The following is a 20,649-nucleotide window of genomic DNA, read 5'->3' as shown; positions in this document are numbered from 1 at the left end:
GTAAAGTGTTTTTTTACATGAATTTATTGGCTTTTTCAAAAAGTGACAATAGTCTTTAATCCATAAAACTAAAGAGTCACAACATTGGCTTGAATAAAAGCACAGCTTGATGTCTGAATACAATACAGATGACCAACATGTACTTAACCCCTGATCTAGTAATTCAAATACAATTTTTTGTAAATAGGCAAAAAATATATCACTGTAGCGATTCTAATCTTAGTTTTCAGTATATGATGCACAGACACGCTATCAGCATTAATTACAAAAAGCTAGGCTGGTAAGGAGATTAGGGTAGCGTTAACCGTAGAGGTAATAAACAAAGGATATTCATAGTGTTAGTTAATACAGTGAGTGTGTGTAACTTCTGTGGAGAAGATACAAAATCGTCAAATCATGATTATAACAAAAAGATGAGTAGAAGGTATACAACACCGTAGCCGACAGCAGCCGTGGTTAGCAGGCGCAGGTACTCGTAGGGATGTTACTTAGCCAGTAGTGATGCTCAGAAAGAAACTTAATCAAATGTGCTGCACAAAGGATAAATGCCCACATAGCAACTCAAGGTGCTCATGTTGCCCCATCACCAAACATATGAAGATACTTGTTCCAATAAGTAATCCCGTTTTCAGCTACACAGGTGAGACGCATCCAGGGATATATTTAAGTAAAAAAAAAGTTTACTTGAAAAAGCTCAATAGGATAAAATGTAGAAAATACTGATCTAATATATTTTTAAAGAATTAACAGCCCTGTCTGTGTCAGTAGATTCGCTCCAAGATGGAATTTTCAGTAATTCTAGCATGAATGATTTTGGGACTGAAAACCAACGAATGACAAAAAAAAAAAAAAAAGTTGATTCAGGCAACAGAAGTGAACATGTGAGTTGTTGATTGAGGAGCTGAAATAACAGCAAACTGTCAGACCAAACTCTGCACATAATAGATTTTCTTCTCGGCTAAAATACAGCATGTGTGCAATTAGTATTTGGCAACATATTCTCCCACCTAACCAACAACCAAGACTGTAAACAAACAAAATATATACTGAAATCAAACAAAAAGGTGGACAACAGATGATGAGCGTAGATTGAAGACATTTCACCGTCTACTTTAGAAATCATCCAATCTGTTTAGAAGGCCTCGTGTTATTCTGAATCATGTTTGTGAAGAATTGTCCAAAGATCTGACCCCACATTACCCTTTCATGGAAACAGCTCTAACTACGTATGGAAGGACAGGATCGGGTGTAGATGGTTGGTGTGCATACTCGTGTGTTTCTCTTGTGACTTTAGCCACCCTCACCACTAACGCTCACGTTCCACAAAAATCAATCCACTGCAGGAAGTTTTAGAGGAGAGAGCACTTCTTGCCCCGCTTCTTGACAGGTGGAGGGCACAGAACGGCTCGGATGGCCTCGTCGAACACAGTTTTAAGGCCACGCTGAGTCAGGGCTGAGCACTCCAGGTACTTGACAGAACCTGGAGACAGAGTAAAGAGTTTACTCCTGGAAACTTTTGAAATAATTATGGACAATAAACATTTACAGTAAGAGTGAGAGCGGTTACCGATCTCCTTGGCCATGGCCAGGCCTTGAGGATAGGTAATGGGAGACAGCTTCTTCTCCTTCAGCTTCTCCGTGGTGTCCTTGTCATCTCTCAGATCCAACTTGGTGCCCACAAGGATGATGGGAGTGTTGGGACAATGGTGTCTAACCTCAGGATACCACTGCACAAACCACCCAATTTACTTTTATTATGACCACATCTTTGAAACATTATTTTATTTACAGCACAAAAAAGTTGAAAATAATAACTTAATGCATAAAAGAGTTGGCAGTAACAGGAAAGTGGCGGTCACGTTTAGAGCACAGGAACTAAAGAGTCAGATAATCACTTCCTGTTTGTTTATCACCAAGAAAAACTGTTTTCTGGCTATCAAGTCAGTAAACATGACTTCACAAAGTGTGACCCACTGCAGGGAGCCTGTGTAAACCCTAAATAATACAGATTTTAGTTAAGTTTATCAATAATGGTTGCTTGTTCCTTTGAAACAAAAAGAATTTGGTAACGCTTCCTTTTACAGTCCCCTAATTATGAAGTACTTACATGGTAATTACATAGTAAGTTAAAGTGTAATATTGTTTGAGTTCTTAAACAGTTATTACCATGTAACTCGGGTTCAATTCTACTTTTTATTTTTATTAATCATTCACAGTGAATACTGCTTTACACAGTAATTACACTTTATTACATTTATACACTTTACACAATAACATACTTTAACTTACTATGCAAGTACCAAGTAAGTACTTAGTAATTAGGGGACTGTAAAAGGAAGCATTACCAAGAATTTTGTAAAACAGCCTGAGATTTGATGTTTCATCAGGGTTTCTGCTGTACTAAAACAAAATCTCTTTCATTCATTTGCCTGCATTTTATTTAGAAATAGAAGCTTGACTGTGACATTTCATGATTTAACAATTAAACCAACTTAGCCTTTGGTGTGAAATGTCAATCCTACTACCAGATACATAGGGGGTCATGTAAAAATACTACAATTCCTGCTGGGACTATATATAGTAGAAACAAATTGTTGCCTGAGTTAATTTCGTAAGCTAAATCCCACTAACATGTGTCCACATCAGCCTAAAGCCATTCATTGTTTCCCAACTACTCACCTTGGCACGGACGTTTTCAAACGAGGCAGGACTCACGAGAGAAAAGCAGATAAGGAACACATCCTGAAGAGTAAATAAAAACAAAGAAGTCAGAGTCAAGGCTGTTCGCCTCCAGGTAAAAACAAAACTTAGCTATGAGCTCATAATGGTGTGTTGTCTTCATTTCAAATGTATTCCTTCTTTATTTCCTATTCATTGAGGTTAATAAGTGACATATAACACAGCAACCAGTCGGGGATTTCCTGTACCGTCTGAGGGTAGGAAAGTGGGCGGAGTCTGTCATAATCTTCTTGTCCTGCTGTATCCCAAAGGCCCAGGTTCACCGGCTTCCCGTCCACCATCACATTGGCGGAGTAGTTGTCGAACCTGAGAAAAGCAACCATGTGCAAATGAGCCACAGCCGTCTTGTTATAAACAAATTAGAAAAGGTGACTAACATTAGGCGTGACACAAAACGGATCTGGAACGCCCCTCGTTTCTTTGTAAAAGTTAATCATCAGCTCATAAATATGACTGAAACTACAGCCCGTTTATTGAATGCCCACAGTCCAGATTACAAAGGTGACACAAATAAACAGCTGATCTACGATCAGATTAGAAACAGGTTTTCCTTTGAACCTCCATTAATACGTGGGTGTTAAATCTGAATTACAGTTTAGAGCAGTGATTGTTCCCTCACTCAAACAAGGAAATGAATATTCAGAGATAAAACAACAGAGAAAAAAAGATATCGCTTCAGACTGGAGGAGAACGAGGAGGAGACACATGACGGACGGCAAGGCTGTCATAAATAAATAAATACAGACCGCACTGCAGTCTCAGACACTTACACTGTGGGGATGTATTCTCCAGGAAAGGCATTGGTGGTGTAGCTGATGAGCAGACAGGTCTTACCCACAGCACTGGGAGAGAGAACAGAGATGGTTATGGTTTACAGGAAGAAAAAATAATACTTTAGTCAAATATTTAAAAAGAAAAAGTTAACAGAAGTACCATGTTTAAGTCTACAACCTTCTCACAGACTAACTGTTGGTGTTTTGAGCAGACACCATCTACCTGAATGAAAACAGCTGGATAAAACTGGGAGTAAATATCAAATCCTTTATTATACTGTTTATTTCAAAGTCCTGAACCACTGTTGAGGGTCTGACTAGATCATGATGGGCATTTGGCCACTTTAACAAATCCAAATTCTTGGGTCAAACCAAACATTAAGTTGAGACAGAGCCTGATGAGGAGCTAAAGAGCTCAGAGTAGCCAGACGTTCTTCCTTAATACAATCACAAGACACTAAAAACGGATATGAAACTTCCCAGTTCCTTTTCCCGTAAAACGATGCTCTCCCTGAACGACTACAGCTGTGGTGTCCACCACCACACCCTGATGCATGCGTAATAACCTCCCTCATACAATCACACATCTGACTATGAGTCCTAATCCTCAGTCTTACACTCAGAATCCACCTGCAGCTCAACACCCACGAAGTCTAAAGACATCAGACCGAAAACAACATCCGCGAACAGCTGCTGCTAAAACACCAAGCTCCCTCTGACTCTCGTTTGCTTATTAAGTTGCCAAACTAACTACCGCTGCGGTAAAGTGGAGCTGCTACTTGAGGTCTGACTCATTTAAGTATGAGGAAAACCTGAGGAAGATTAGCTTCCCATGTTAGACAATAGTCACCTCCGTTAGACGACGACAAACGAGATAAACGAGCGAAAATGCTACACTTTACTCTCCAAGTTGTAGCGATTAACAGGTAGTTGTGACTTCAACTTTGACCGTTCAGGAAAACATATAAACGCAAATGTCTACATGTTAGCAAGCTACACGTCAACAATTTACATTAACGCTAAACGGCAGGTTTAAACTCTTGCTAGGCTGAGTTTTGTGAACTTACCCGTCCCCGACAACAACACACTTTATGGCCTGCATCGCGCCGCAGCTAAGGAATGCTAAGTTAGCTCAAGAAGAGCCAGCTAACGTTAGCTCAGGTCTCCTTTTCCTTTGTCCGGAACTGCTCGCTGGAGAGACGTTCCAACAGCCTCCTGCTATCGGCCTCCGGTGCTACAACACAGCCCCACCGGTGCGGAACAGCAACTGGTACACTTACAGTAACTTGTTTCACACTTTAACTCGAGTTTACTCAGAAATCTCTACGCAACATTCCCATGCTTTCGTGGGTTAAACTGGGAGTTATGGAGCAAAACAGCGGCCACCACCCCGGAGAAAAAAAAAATGAAGTCAGCCACCAGCAGATGGAGCATCCGGTGTACGGAGCTGATAACGCCCACACGGATACTTTTATCCGTAATAATCTGGCATAAACCACCAGGTTTCCCGAACCATGAACAAAAAAACATAAACTGGAGTATTGCATAAATTACTCAAATGGTTGTTTAAAATAATAACATGTAAAACACATCTATAACAAAAAGACGGATGATTTCAAATGTGACACCAAAAGAGGAACTGACGTCAATACTCACCGATCAAGATCAGATGGAATGTTTAATGGACATTTCCTGAACTGCGCCGTCAAGGTTTTATAAGAGAGTACGAAAAAGTGACTAATTATTTATGTCTATGAATTTATACAAACAGTTAATTGCAACATTAAACTTGTGACGCTGGATGGACACATTAAAGTACGAGCAAAGACATGACCTGGAGACCTTATCTTAGATTTTCTTTAAAAAGGGACAAATTGTGAACCCTAAGCAGGCACAGCTTGGTGTCAGCAGTGTGTGAATCACCAAAGTTACGTCCTAATGAACTATTATTGTAATGACACAACTCACACAATTGTCCAGTGAGACTGCTACTGATTACATGAAACTGATGTGCAACACCTGTATTTTGATGTCATCATGTGATTTGTTCTTTTTAATGTGTGATAATATTTTAATCTATGTCTTGTGAAACGCAGGCTGTTAACTCAATATGTTAAAATATCTGTGTTTTTCTGCTGTCTTGAAAACACCTCATTTCATTCATTTCTATAATGGACTTATTTTTATGTTGATGTTGTACCCTGAATTGTGCGACTCTAGACTTGTGCAGTTGAATGTTACTGAAAAGGGACAAATAAAGCTTTCATTCATTCGTTTGTTTGTTCGTTTGTTTATGCATGCCTATGTGTACATGTGTGGATTTCTATTCTATTCATATTTGCAGCTGTTTGCGGTTTTGTTGAACGATGCAAAAGCAAAGGATGTTATGGGAATCACTGAGACCTAAGATTGTTTAGCCCTGTATACCATTTCGGGTAACTTTCATAGCGCCTATTCAATTCAATTCAAGTTTATTTATATAGCGCCAAATCACGACAAGAGTCGTCTCAAGGCACTTCACATAATAAACATTCCAATTCACAGTTCATTAAGCCAATCAGAAATAATGTTTCCTATATAAGGAACCCAGCAAATTGCATCAAGTCACTGACTAGTGTCAGTGACTATACAGCAATCCTCATACTAAGCAAGCATGCAGCGACAGTGGAGAGGAAAACTCCCTTTTAACAGGAAGAAACCTCCAGAGAATCCTGGCTCAGTATAAGCAGCCATCCTCCACGGCTCACTGGGGATCGAGAAGACAGAGCAGGCAGACACACACACACACACACACACACACACACACACACACACACACACACACACACACACACACACACACACACACACACACACACACACACACACACACACACACACACACACACACACACACACACACACACACACAAGTAATGTGTCTATAGTTATATTGTGATGTCTTAGTAAATATTGTATTTGGTGAAAGATAAACTTTATTGTATTTATCCTAGTGGATCTATAATTAAACGGACAAACTAGTATTAGCACATCAAAAGTCAATGAAAACAAAAAGTTATTATCAGGAGAGAGAGAATGTATTAGTGGTTAGCAGCAGTGTGCTAGATCAAGATAAAAATCACGTGGCGCTTTTATATATATATATATATATATATATATATATATATATATATATATATATATATAAACAGATTTTCGCCATGTAAAACACCAATATTTGTGCAGGTTTATTTTTCAACAAGACAAAAAAAAAACGTTGTTCCTTTAAGTCTAAACTCAGGGTTGCTTCGCCCACAATCTCTCCATTTCCGTGTGTCACACCATATCGGTCCTCTTTAGGTGGAGCGGTTCTGCCAGCAAAGACAACGCAAAGCAGCTCGGTGTTGGTCAGCGGTAGAAACATGAAGAAGTATCTCACACTTCTCGCCATTTTTCTCGCCTCGCCTCATCAGCGGGTCTACTAAGCCGAGGAAACGCCGGACTGACTTGGCCTTTATGGGGGGTCTGTCGCACCTAGTTCTGCGATTCTCGGGCTCCGCTTGTCGGACGTACGGAGTGTTTTGCAAAGGCTTGACGAGGACTTTGTTGATTTTCTTTGAGCTCGCATGGCGACTGAGAATCAGATTCCCTTATATCTACCTTGTTGCCTCGATGGTGTTTAATGTCAGGTTACAGGTAACCATCCCCTTTTTACAAATGTTTGTTAAAACTTGCTACTAGCTGTTAGCCTGCCTGTCACCACGCCAACAGCTGACAGGAAGGTTTTGTGTTCGTAAGTGATTTAAGTATTTTTTTTGTTGTTGTTTCTTGAGGAATTTTATGAATTTGGGGGAAAAGCTTTGTAAACAAACCTGGCCTTGTGTGGTAGAGTCACTGGCCCTAATGGGGGCAACCACTCAAGTGTTTAGTGTTTGTGATGACTGGTGGAGGAGTTCTGCCCAATGAGTAGTTTACAGTCAGCCGCTTTAGAAGGTTTTAGTCTGAATCATTGTTTAAAGTCAAAGGTCAGACTTTATTTGGGAGAGAGGCTAAGGGAATTCATGGCTCCATCAGTTAGAGTGAGTCGCCCAGACACCAATGGCGGGGTGGGGGTGCGGGGTGGGGGGGTGGATGATGTCTTGTGCTGTTTGTTCAGCAGAGGATGTTTTGGTCCATTAATTATGATGTTGTTGAATCATGAACTCAATCAATCAAGCAATCAAATTTTGTTTGATTGCATAGTGCCCTCCACTGCCTTTACAGTAGCCTAAGGTGCTCAACATGGCATCAAAACAGTAAAAGAGCAAAAAGACAGATGATAAAAATAAAAAAAATCACTGAAATAAGACAGAACTAATACTGAAAATCTAAAAATCCATATTTTATAAAAGCCAAACGATAAATATTAGTCTTCAATTGACCCTTGAAGACCTGCAGTGATGGGGACTGTTTGATAGCAAGTGGGAGCTCATTCCATAATGTTGGAGCAAGGACTGAGGCCCTATTACCTCTTGTTTTGAACCTTGTTCGTGGGACAATGAGCAAATCCCGATCAGCTGAGCGAAGGGAGCGTTTAGGGGCATGCATCTGCAACAACCCAGCCAGATATGGTGGGGCACCACCGTGAGGGCCCGGAAGACAAACAACAGAAATTTAAACTTTACCCACAGGGAGCCAGCGTAGGGAATCCAGGACAGGAGTAACGTGTTGTCTTTTTCAAGTCTGTCAGAAATCTATTTGCCGAGTTCTGCACTAACTGCAATTGTTTCATTGCTGCCTGACTTAGCATAGTGCATCACAGTAATCAAGCCTTGATAAAACAAAAGCATGCAGGACAGACTCGAGATGCGTCCTAGACAACATCAGCTTGATCCTTGCCAAACGGCGCAAGTGAATAAAGCAGGTTCCCACAGCCTGGTTTATGTGACTTGTCAAATTCAATTTCGCTGTCGATTACAACCCAGAGGCTTCTGACAGAAGACTTCCAGTAGGGTGTCAGGGCATTCAAATCAGGAGCAGAGCTCACACACCTCTTGCTAGAAGGGAGGAATGTAATCAGCTTGGTCTTGCTCTCATTAATGTGAAGAAGTTTGCTGCTAGCCACAATTTCACCTCATCCAGTCAAGTCTTGAGTTTCCTAATAGGGCCTCGGGACTCTCGGGGGTGGGTGGGTGGGTGGGTGGGGTGGGGGGGGGGGGGGGGAAATAAATCTGGCAGTTATCTGCACACAAATGAAACTTTATTCCATGATGGCGTAGGATTACTCAAATCTTTATAACCGCTGAGCTGTAGATGTTCTGCGGTTCTTTCATTTCGGTAGGAAAAAAATAGCAATGTGTTGCTTTTTGTGGTCTTTCAGCCTATTAGGACTGCATGGTGGCACAGTTGGAAGCACTGTTGCCTTGCAGTGATAAGGTTGCTGGTTCTACCCCCATCTGTGGTTTCTATGCATAGTGAGCATTAGGGTTGTCACGGTATGAAAATTTAACCTCACGGTTATTGTGACCAAAATGATCACGGTTTTCGGTATTATCGCGGTATTTTTTAAACAGTGTTGCATATGTTCAGAAAGCATTGATAGTCCTGTTCTACACAAACTGAAATAGTTCTGAAAAGGTTTAACAGTGTTTATTAAACCTAAAATAACACAAAGCCTTAGCAAAAGTGCAACTTTTCACAAGTAAAGGAACAAATAGCTTATTTTTCTGGAACATGTTACAGTAGTCAGTGCAGGTTTAAATTATACAAATCCAAACATTCAAAACATAAACAATATGTAAACAAATCAAAGAAACACCACTTGTTTTCTCATATACTTGTTTTCTTCATTATCAAAATGAAAATCTAAAACTCCAGTCCACACTTGACTTGAGCACTGTACAAGTCAACCTTAAAATATGTATTTAAAATAAATAGCCACTTTAAACAAATTACTAAAATAACTACTACACTATGTAATCAAATCCAAATGTTCAAGTATAAATGGCATTGAATAAGGAAACAAATCAATGACAAGGAACTAATTGTATATTTCTCTTCATCATCAACAAATAAGATGCTTCATCCAGCAACAGGGTGTCCGTGACACGGTTTAAATGCTGGCAGAGGACGCTGCGGCTGCAGTATATAGTGACTCGTTGCATTCTCCCTCAGCCAAAAGTCCTCACGTCATGCATTTCAGCTAAAATGCTAATGTTATCTTACCTTGCACTGGCTGTAGAGACGTGGGTGATGGTCACACAGATGTGCCATTAGATTCGAAGTGTTGCTGCCTTTTGCAGACACTTGTTTCCTGCACGTTCTGCAAACGGGATAGCCGTCTTCTATTAACTGTCCCTCAGCATTTTTCAGAAATCCAAAATATGCCCATACTTCCGATTTAGTCTTCTTTGAGGGCTGATGGATGTCCTGGGCGCTGCCGTCTCCTCCTTCGGCCATTATTTCAGCTTCAAAGTTTTGGTTGCAAACTAAAAAGTGCGTGTGCGCGGGAACTTCAGCAGAAGCGACGGTGGCTGGTAAGGGTCACCGCGCCTAAACCGCGGCCACGGTAAACCCACCGAGATAATTTAGTTTTTTTAAAAACTGGACGGTTATTTTTATTGTCAACTTTTTTACCGGGGTTTACCGCTATACCGGTTACCGTGACAACCCTGAGCATACATTGTCCCCATACAAGCATGGGTTTTCTCTGGGCACATCGCTTTCCCCCCACAGACCAAAAACAAACACTAGGTGTTAGTGATGCACCGATATGAAATTTTGGGGCAGATACCGATATCCGATATAAAGATCACTGTTATGGTTGATAACCGATATTTGCTGATACCGATATTCTGATATTAATGCTTCTAAAATCTGCATATTTTGTATAGAATGAAAATGATTAAAGCTAAAAGAATTTATGTTATGTACACACACAACACACACATTTACCGTTCTGAGATGATTTCATTCACTCTTCACATGACAAAACAATCACACATCACCCCCCTCACCCTCTGAAACAGGCAAACAAATGGAGACGACATGGAAAAAAATATCAGTTGTTAATATCAGCCCGGTTTTATTTATCGAACCGATACCGATGTGTTAAAAAATGACTAACATCGGCCGATGCGGATATATTGTCCATCCCTAATAGGTGTTTGTCAGTGACTGTGTGAAGGGTTGTGTGTCTTGTCTCTGTGTGTCCCTGTGATGGACTGGTGATCTATCCAGGACGTCCCCTGCCTCTTGTCCAGCTTCCTGCAACCTGTGACCTCCAGGAGCCCCAACACCAACTCCTACATGCATACACACAAGAAATGTGATCATTTAAAAACTGTCTACAGACACACCGAGTTATAATCTTTCTATAGAGGTCTGAGTTTACTGTAGGGTGTGCTATTTGGGAGTTTATAAATGTGATTTTACAAATAAAGTCTTGCTAACCTCAGCACAGACAAAATTGTGTGGACCCCTGCAATCTTATGGGGACCAACCGGGGGAACCACTGATTTTCTCAAATATTATTTATTTAATTTATGAAAATGTGTATAAATCCAATATTTACTCTTCTTAGCTTCCTGAATGATTGTAACATTTTCTATTCTATTCAGCTTTAATCCCAAGTATTTACTTAATAAACTAAAGTGAAATAAAATTAAAAAACAATTTTCTAAAGATTAACAAACGTCATTCATCAACTGAGGTTTAAATGCAGCAGAAATATGCCCTGGTTTCAAATGAAAGTGATATTCTTCAGCATAATTTACTGACCATATAATAAAAGAAAGATGTGGTTTCAGTTGACAGAAATGAAAACATCAAATTAACCAAAATTTATTTAATTATATGTACCTTTTAGCAGATTTTAGTTCAAGTGCCAAAACAGAAAATGCTTTCATTTACTGATTTAGTTTGACCGAGCCTTTATCTGCTTACAGGTTCACATTGAAATCCACTGAGACTACTGCACCAGCATTCAGACTCCTCCCAGAGAGCATGTCCCCGCCGTCAGACGACCCTGGTTGACCCAGCACCGTCCAAGAAGAGGACACCTGATCCTGCAAACCGGTGTGACAAAGCGATAACATGCTCAGCAGCTTGTTTCTGTTGCCTGTCGTCACGGGAGCCCGGTGGCTTTGCAGGTGCGGGCAGCGGTGATGTCTGCAGGTGTGAGACGCAGCGAGGCGGAGGGAGGCTTCGCCGATCCAGGGGACGATCAGGAAGATTCCTGCTTTTTCCTTCGAGGACTTTTGTGACACGAAGTTAAAACGATTGTTGCTGTGAGACTTTGTGGCACCTTTATTTTTGTCTTTATTTTTAGTCACTCAGTGTTACGTCTCACAACCCAAACCTGGACAAGATCCACTTGAACTTAAACAGGAAGTATTTCTGCAGCATGGAACGAGTTAGCATGCCCCCCCCCCCCCCCCAGGTGTGGTTATGCTTCCTGATCGGTACGAGTTCTTTTTAATACACGTTTGCTAGAGGAAATCTGACGAGAGGCCTAGGATCGATTCGCTGCACATGTTTTATGTTTACTGTTTGTTTCTGCACTTCAGTGACCCGAGGTCTTAGTGGAGAGATGCAGAAAAATACCCTGTTCAGCTGCTACTGAGGATTTAAGTGTGCTTGGAGTTTTGTGGCCATAGAACTGATGGTGAGAATGATTTTAATCTGGAAGGAATATTAATAAACTGCTGTGTGATTAGAGCCGTCTCATACTTATAACCACATGGATTCATTTGGAATCACGTTATTTTTCAAATTGAAAGGATCTTTGTTCAAAAATCTTAAGATTGGTATAATACTATTACTTTGAATTGTACATCTACACGTACTATATGAGAAAATACTTTTTTCATTTGTTTTTATTACTTATCTGGTCAAATAAATGAGAAAAACACTTAAAGTTTATCACTACAGTTATATGAATTGGAGATGAAATGCTTTATTTGTTTTAAAATCAAAAGTGTCTAAATTCACCAATGTCACTTTAATAAAGGTGTAGTCGCATAAATATAAGAAACAAGGCTCATAATTGATCTAAATAATGAAAAAAAATACACGTTTGTATTTAGGTTTAACATTTCATATCACAATAATATGGTGAGCTATTTAACAAAAACAAATGCAAAAATGATTTTCATCCAGCTGATAAGTCAGACACACACAAAGTGATCAATGAGTGTTTGCCAGTCTTTAATGTTGATCATATATGTAGAAGAAAAACATCAATTGTAGCTCCAGATCAACTGGAGAAGCTCATCCACCCATTTAGAGGTTATTGTAGGTGAAAACGTTCAGATCAGCTTGTTTTTACTTCCATGCCGGCCTCGTTCAGGCTGTCCAATAACAATAGAGCTACATTTCAAACTCAGCAGGCTTCAGTCCGTGTCAAGTGTAAAGGTTTATGACAACATATTTAGAAGACTAAAACCCAGATGAACTGCAGCAAAACAAACGATCGCCCACAAGTTATTTCTGCTGAAGCTGTCTGGAGATAAAACCAGTAAACAAATAAATAAAAAGAACAAAATACGGTTCAAAAGTGGAAAAGACATCTAAAACTGAAGAAGAGTCGAACTATAAAAAGAAACATCTCGAAGCCTAATTCATGAAATTCACTAAAGTTGTTACTGTAGATTAAAATGAAAACTACAAAACTCTGCACTACGTTTGAATTTAAACCTGCCATCGCTATTGGCTAAGAGGTACCCTATAACCTTAGTTGGTACCATATGATGTCACAATGCCGCTGCGAGCCTGTGTGTGTAGCAGCTCCCTGTGCCGCATTTTTCAAACAGGAAATGGGAGAGGATTTAGACTCTGGTGGTGGTGGTGTGGGGGGGGGGGGGGGGGGGGGTGACTTGCTCTTTAATTTTATGTTGTACTAAATTCCACTTGTTTGTGTGTTTCAAACAAAGCTTCAGTCATGGTGGTGTTGATTCCTGTCTATGGCATTCTGTTTGGTAAAAATGCAACACAGTCCGTTTGTTCCCTAAATCCATCGTCTCCTCTTTTAGTGTCTGAGAAGGGCTGGAGTCATACTGGCCAGTTCAGAGCCACCAGTAACAAACTGGTGACTGAGCTGAGAAAGGAACCTGGTCATGTAGAGCAGTGGTCACCAACCTGATGCCCTCAGGAACTATATAAGGTGCCCATAGGCCTTTTTCTCTAAATAGCACAAGTATAAAAAATTGTTCTGCTTCCATCTTTTTAATTACAAATGCAATGTAGATTAACAAAAAAAAAAAAAAAAACAATATTCAGTGTCACAGAAAATGTGTTTTTAAAAAGTTTATTTGGATTTTGAGTGCAAGTATTGAATGCAGTAATACTTAGTGACCACACGAGGGCAGCAGCCAACCACAGACCTGGATTATCATCTTTAATCTGTTGGAATAGATTAAAAAGCATCTTTGAAGATACTGATTATCTATTTTATTTAATTTGCCTCAATACCTCGTGTGTAAAATGTGTCACTTGTTTAATGCACTCTTATATTTAATTAATGACTTTTACTTCATTAATTCTTTATGATTTTAGTTTAAAGGCACAGCTTCTGTCTGGTACACCCTTTAATCACGCTCTTCTTTAATTCCCTCGTCGTTGCTGCATTTTCCTCCGTGCAAAATGTCCCTAGTAAACTTCCTGTAACCAGTCCCTCTGATGCCAGGCAGAAGCAAAAAACCATCACTGGTTGCCAAGGCAACTCTCTTCCCAGTGTGACAGACAAACCTTCCCACCCACCCCCCTTTATCTGTGAAAAAAGAGGATTAATTTCTTAGGGGGGTAATTTAATAGGGTTATCAAAAATGCTTTTAGAGAGAGATTTACAGATGAGGGATGAGTTGGGTTATACAGATGTATATTTTACCCTGTTTATGCCAGCCAGAATAAAAGATAAACAGTTTTAGCCTTTGGCATCTGCAGCAGCTCACGTGTTTTCTATGACCGAGCGTGAACGAGTGATAATGCTGCAAACGGAAGTGGCGAGGATTCAATCACAGCTGCAATGCAGTATTTTAGTTTTCAACTCCATCCTAGATGCTTAATGAAATTTTACATTTTTGGCATGTGGGAATTTTAAACGAGCTGTTTTATTTTAAACAAACACCAACGAATCTGCGTTTAGCTTTAGATTAAATTCAGTTTCATAAATGACGTGGTGGTGATGTCCAAGAAAAGATCTGAAATTATGTTTTTGTAAACGTGGATGCTTATATTTCCTATTGTTTATTTTGTCAAGACTGAATCATTATTTATTAAGAGAATGATCATGTTGAGAGTCATATTATTTAAATTTTACTATCATGGTTAGAAGTTTTGTACACTTTTTGCTTCATTTGAGAAGAAAGTGTCACTTAAAAATAATATTTAGTTTTGTTTTCTGCTAAGTGACGAATGCGAAAACTAACGCCACACGTGGAATAAATGTGACCTTGTTTCCAAGATCTGATGAGCAACAGATGAAAACCATAGACATAGATATTGGACATGGCACCGACCGTTTCTCTCATTTCTCTGGTTTGAAGCAAAAAAGGCGGTCCCCACCACCAATATTTTGGCCATGTCACACATCTCTTCACGCCCAGACAATCCAAAAATGGAAAAAGAGGTTGAGCTGAGGGCGGGGCTTTGAGGGTGGGAGCAAATAAACCAATGTAGCTGCTAGTTAACTGAGCTAACCCCCAAAGCTAAGAAGGAACCCACATGGCCGCCTGGCTTCTGTGCCAGGCTGTAGTTGTGCTGGTGCCTTTGGAGCTCTAATATGGACAGTAAAAAGACAAGCAGAGCCTCAACTGCTGCGATCGTAGCCGGGTGCCCTGGCTGCTTACTTCAGCTCGTGCTCCTCTCCTCCGCCACGGTCGGAGATCGGCGGGACATTAGCTACGTGATAATCCAAATCTCACTGAGGTTTTTGGCGCTTTTAGCAAGAAAAACGTGGTTGAGCAACTCAGAAGTGAAGCAGCTTTAACTCAAAGAGCTGCCATGTTTCTATGGTCTCCCTCAGAGCTCCACAGGCGACCAGAATGACTACAGCCTAGCATTGGAGCCGGGCGGCCGTGTGTCCCGGCTGCCCCGGGAAACGGGACCAGTCAGCTGCCTGCAACTAGCAATATTTCCTAGACGGGAGACAGGAGAAACCAGGCACCCGCTCAAGTTTCATTACCTAGCCAGCAGCCCCTAACATCTTTGACCAAGCAGTGTTATGTTAAATGCATAGCATTTCCCCCCATTCAACCAGTGGAATAAAAGTACAGAAATATAATTTTACTTACTGATAAAAATGAAGCAGAGACTTTTTGGGCTATCTTTTAGAGCAAACAATCCACAGCTTGGCCTCTTTGTCTAAATAATTCAATGATTAACATCCAAACACACACAGAACACAGCCAAAGTTCAGCGAGTCAAAATGGCCAAACATCTGTTAACGTGAGTCCGAGGCTAAGGCCCTCCATGGAGCTAGCTGCTAGCGCTAGCTCTGGCCCTGCTACCTGTCAATCAAATCTAATTATTCATAATTTCAAGCATTTAATTACACCTAAAAGTTGTCATGACTGTAAAATAGATCTATTAAACCTAAAATGTGTGTTTTTTTTATTAGGCTGTAAACATGTTTATTTCTGCTGTGAAGTTGACATTTTTAATATGGTCAGTGAGGATTTGCTCACTTCTGGTGTTAGCCTCTAGAGGATGAAACTGCAATTTTTGTCACTTCTTTGTTGGGTTCACAAAATTCACACCAAAATGGCTCCTTGATGAAAACCAAAGTAATCTAGAACTATGTCAATATTTGAAAGCACAGCCAATTGGATTTTTTGAATGAATGAATGAATGAATGAATGAATGAATGATCAATTTATTCAGTCAGTCATCTTAAGATAATGTACAATAACATGTCATACAAATAGATACAAATACCATTTCTCACTAATATATGCTTTCATTTGTATATGGTGTCTATTTGGTATCTCAGACTGAATAGGTTTAGGCAGAAGCAATAGCTTATATAATTGCCTAACCTACTTACAAAACAATTTTTTAATTTCCCGCAATGAACCAACAACCAAAATAAAAATAAAACACAAATCCATCCATCAACATAAAATTAATACTCTTCAAAAATAATTTTACAGATAAGTTTTTTAAGAACTGAAAGAGAAGTTGCTAATTTTAATTCTATTTTAGCCTCATTCCAAAATTTTTTAACCACGGTTCTGCTATTTTTCTTGTTAGAAGCTGAAATAATTTCCTAAATATTGAAAAGACTGAAAGGCATTCACATTGGTACATGATTTTGAGTGTAAAAAAACAACATCAAGTACTATAACGAGCTCCAGTTTGACCCCAAAATTAAATCAGAGTTGCAAGGAGCAGAGAAGAGAGGAAAGAGAAGGAAAAGGAAAAGGGGGGAAACATGGAGGGGGAGTCATTGTGTGTCTAAAATGGGTCAAAAAAGGCAAAGAAGAGCATTTGAAAACGCAGCTATTGTAGGAGGTGTTAGTGACATTTTTGCTTAACTCAGCCATGATTTTTCTAGCCTGCAATTGGAAAAAGGTAGATTTTGTTTCCAAGCATCATCAGTTTAAATATAAGAAAACATTTGCCTCAAATGCTCCAGGATCACTGATTCTCTTACTGTCACCTCACGAATGCTTGTGTCTGACTGAAGCATCTGTCTTAAGTTTCTGTGTTTTGTTTGTAAACCAAGTAAAACCCTTAGTTTGTTACGTAACTGCAGCCGATTTTAAAAGAATGTGCTGCAGACATGGAGACTCCCACTCAGCTTTACATTTAAGGTCTCCGGCATACACTGCTGCCTTTGTGAGTCCAAATAAAGCCTCCACTCATACGTGTCCTTGGGCCCACAAAATCAACTCAACGTTGCCCTTCAATCAGACGGAGGCAGGAAAGACGTGGCGGAGAGGCTGAGCTGGACTTTAAACCGTAGAGAATGAGGGAGGAAATCCTGCCACACTGGGCTTCCTGTGACCTTTGCCACACCAAAAATGAACCCTGACCAGCCTCCACAGCAGGAAGGACATCTCTTGGTTCGGTCCGAGGTTACAGCGACGATCATAACGAAACAGAGCAAAAGTTCACTTCGGGTTGACTGGATTTCATAGGAAATTTTGTATGATGGATAAAACGTTTTGAGGCGGCCGGTGAACCAGAGGTTAGCGATGTCAAGGGGGAGGGGCTCTATGAGTAATTTCACATGGAGGAGATGATGAGCCTCTGGGCATCACTGTGGCGACTGAAACATATGAAGAGGTTTGACTGCTCAATGAGGTCAAGTGAAATCGGTCAGGAGTATTGTAGACGCTTCCCATGACGGCTGGCCTAATCTGCCAGACACATGCACCCCCTCCCAGGGGGGGTGGGGGCACCCTCTGCAGCATGAAAGACGACCCCCGCTTGTTCATTTCATCACACTGATGTCCTTTCGAAGGGAGTACTTTTTGCACATTTGACCCAGAATGAACCAAACTGATAATTGATTTTAAACGTTTTTTTTATTTTTTGGTTCATCTCTGATGATTTCTAGGCTAGCGTGGTTCCTCTCATGATTCATAAACATATCAAGTGTGACATTTAACAGGAATATGGTGCAAAGAGCAAAATCAGACCTGTGTGTGTGTGATTGTGTGTGTGTTCTTTTGCACCATTCCTTCTCAAATCTAATTTAAAATGAGGGAGAGAGTTGTTCTCAGCCCCAAACTAACGGGGTTTAACCCAGATTTCCCCCCGCTGCACATACTTTCCAGTTTTCTCTCTCCAAGTCGCCTCGAAACCATGAAAAGTACCCAAAAATCCAACGTACTGGGCTGTTTTTCTCATTGGTTTTTCCAGTTAAAAATGTAACAGATTTCCAAGAATCAAGTTTCCTGTTGAACACAAGGTAGTTTTATTTTCAGACTTTTCATCCCAGAGCAAAGAGAAAACTAACCCTGCATGAACGCTTCGGTAGAGCTCCACCATTTTTAACCAGGGTCTTGCTGTGGATGTCACCCTATTTATTATTTGTTATTCAGAACCAGACTGAATTAAGTTAGACTGATTACATTCAGCCCAGTCGGTGATAACGGGAGGAAAATGAATCGTTTTAGTGTCGTCTTCAAACTCAAATAAAAAATGAATAACACCGCAGACTGCAGAGATGAGTTTTAATTTTCACTTTAAAGATAAAACTGAGACTAAACACTGATTCTAGTGTCAGGTGGACTGATTTTGTGATGGCTGCTTCTTGCCATTTTGTTTAGACTAAGTCAGGAACATTTTTCTCAGAGTGACACCTAAGAATAAACCAATGAATACATCAAAACATCTGTTCATGCTTGACCACTGGAGTAATGCACACAGGAAGTGAGACCCCCTCCTTCACCGTGAAGAAGGAATGCTGTAATTCAAACCACGTGTGTTGTAGAAACAACCGGTGCATGTATCTTGTGAGTGGGTCATCCTATATATTTATCAGTCCACAAAGCCCACTTTAATTAATTTGATGAAAAAAAAAATGTTTTGTGCATTCTTGTCACATGGCAAGGTCAAATACCTTTTTAAAATGGTAAATGGTAAATGGCCTGTATTTGATATAGCGCCTTCTAGAGTCCTGGAACCCCCCAAGACACTTTACAACACAATCAGTCATTCACCCATTCACACACACATTCACACACTGGTGGGGATGAGCTACGATGTAGCCACAGCTGCCCTGGGGCGCACTGACAGAGGCGAGGCTCAGACAGGCGCCACCGGTCCCTCCAACCACCACCAGCAGGCAACGTGGGTTAAGTGTCTTGCCCAAGGACACAACGACAGCGACAGACTGAGCGGGACTCGAACCTGCAACCTTCAGATTACGGGGCGAGCACTTAAGATCCACTGATTTCCCTCTTTCCTATTCACTCTCTCTCTTTCTTAACATTTTTTTAAAATCACAATTGCCTATTTTTGCTCATTTTAAATATATTTTTAAACATTTTCTAAATGCTTTTTTATATTTTTACATTTTTTGTTTTCGTGAAGAGCCTCGTGATTTATATCTTGAGAGGCGCTATGGAAATGATATTTTCATCTTCTTCTTCTTAACTCCTGTGCCACTATCGCCCTATCAAAATATAAATCTACAACTACAAATATTACAAAATCTTTACATTTAATGAATAATGAATATTTTGTGTGTTTGCTACATTTTATTCCCACAGATTTATTTTTTACATTAATCATAAATTTAGATTCAATAAAAAATTCCCATAATCATGTTATAAAATGTACATAATCATATATTAACCTATTAAACCTGGCATAATTAATGATTAGAATAGTTCCAAATGGGTTAAACTACCTAGCATAATGCAAAGTATTTCACGTCAGCTTTAACAGCTAGATCATTAAAACATGTCCAGGGAATTACTGATGATAAAAATAAATCATAAAATGCTGTAAAATACTCAGCATATTATATTCTTAAATACTGATGAGCACATTTTATTAAAACACTTTTTTTTTCATTAAAATAAGAAAAATACTTTTTATATTTATAACTGGGGTCTTACGTGGGACCAGTCACACAAATGTCACAGATAAAACCTATTCACAGTATTCACACAATCATCCTGTCACACCTTGTCCTGTCTCCCCTTATGGTTTAGTCATGCGTCTCTGTTAATTGCTCCCACCTGCCTCTCGTTTTCCAATCACCCAAGTTCCCAACCCTCTTGTATTTAAACCCCTTTAGTTCTTTGTCTCGTGTTGGATCATTGTTTCTGTGTCAGCGTGTTTCGTATTAAAGCCTTTAAACCATTCCTGCTTGTCTGCCTGCCTTTGCACCCGCGTGTGGATCCTGCCTCCGCTTCACTCACCGGCACGCGTCTGACAGAATGATCCAACCCGTGAAAGGATCCAGTGGGGAGATTCTCCCCTGGGAGTGCCTGCTCCAGTTCCTCTCTTCGGAACACCGGCCGGCTTCTTCTCCTCCTCCGGCTTCGCCTTCGCCTCGCCGCAGACGCCGTCACCGGGCTTCAGCCGCGGCGTTCCTCTCCACCCTTCCGGAGCCAGATGAGAGGTTGGACCGGGAGACGCATCCGGATCGCTCCAGTTCATGGGCACCAGACTGGCTGTGTGCTCCCCCGGAGCTGGCCCACGGTGTAGGGAAGGAAGACGG

General features: G+C 40.4%; 3 protein-coding genes across 4 annotated transcripts in view; 2 read left to right on the top strand and 1 right to left on the bottom strand.

The window, feature by feature from the left end:
- Nucleotides 1–679: 679 nt before the first annotated feature.
- On the bottom strand, nucleotides 680–4,846 carry LOC107376513 (ras-related C3 botulinum toxin substrate 1). Its single transcript, XM_015945638.3, has 6 exons — nucleotides 4,580–4,846; nucleotides 3,510–3,581; nucleotides 2,928–3,045; nucleotides 2,680–2,742; nucleotides 1,568–1,727; nucleotides 680–1,480 (listed from the first exon to the last, which is right to left on the bottom strand). The coding sequence occupies exons 1-6, from the start codon at nucleotides 4,612–4,614 to the stop codon at nucleotides 1,350–1,352; spliced, it is 579 nt and encodes a 192-aa protein (XP_015801124.1). The 5' UTR covers nucleotides 4,615–4,846; the 3' UTR covers nucleotides 680–1,349.
- Nucleotides 4,847–6,834: 1,988 nt separating this feature from the next.
- LOC107376514 (salivary gland specific protein SAGSIN1) lies at nucleotides 6,835–11,831 on the top strand. 2 transcript variants are annotated; one of them, XR_008565808.2, is made up of 3 exons: nucleotides 6,835–7,187; nucleotides 11,417–11,546; nucleotides 11,621–11,831. XR_008565808.2 is itself a non-coding variant. In XM_015945639.3 (2 exons), the coding sequence occupies exons 1-2, from the start codon at nucleotides 7,008–7,010 to the stop codon at nucleotides 11,435–11,437; spliced, it is 201 nt and encodes a 66-aa protein (XP_015801125.1). In that variant the 5' UTR covers nucleotides 6,835–7,007; the 3' UTR covers nucleotides 11,438–11,666. The 2 variants fall into 2 exon arrangements, 1 of the variants encoding a protein (XP_015801125.1); XM_015945639.3 differs by having other exon boundaries at nucleotides 11,417–11,666.
- The window catches only part of LOC107376516 (cytohesin-3), an 88,524-nt gene continuing 76,565 nt past the window's right edge, over nucleotides 8,691–20,649 (top strand). The window contains exon 1 of the mRNA XM_070542740.1: nucleotides 8,691–8,696. The gene's annotated coding sequence lies outside the window, so the exon portion shown is untranslated. The remainder of the gene's footprint in view (nucleotides 8,697–20,649) is intronic.

The sequence above is a fragment of the Nothobranchius furzeri genome, chromosome 12, assembly GCF_043380555.1.
Source record: "Nothobranchius furzeri strain GRZ-AD chromosome 12, NfurGRZ-RIMD1, whole genome shotgun sequence".
Lineage (NCBI taxonomy): Eukaryota > Metazoa > Chordata > Actinopteri > Cyprinodontiformes > Nothobranchiidae > Nothobranchius > Nothobranchius furzeri.
This window is presented reverse-complemented; position numbering and strand designations above follow the sequence as displayed.

Bases quoted from the DNA above. Each gene is read 5' to 3' on its own strand.
- LOC107376514 (XM_015945639.3), top strand. From the start codon at position 7,008: ATGGGGGGTCTGTCGCACCTAGTTCTGCGATTCTCGGGCTCCGCTTGT. The intron at 7,188-11,416 runs GTAACCATCCCC...ATCTGCTTACAG, and splicing joins TGTTTAATGTCAGGTTACAG to GTTCACATTGAAATCCACTG.
- LOC107376513 (XM_015945638.3), bottom strand. From the start codon at position 4,614: ATGCAGGCCATAAAGTGTGTTGTTGTCGGGGACGG. The intron at 3,582-4,579 runs GTAAGTTCACAA...TCTCTCTCCCAG, and splicing joins TGTGTTGTTGTCGGGGACGG to TGCTGTGGGTAAGACCTGTC. The intron at 1,728-2,679 runs GTGAGTAGTTGG...TGGTTTGTGCAG, and splicing joins TTGAAAACGTCCGTGCCAAG to TGGTATCCTGAGGTTAGACA.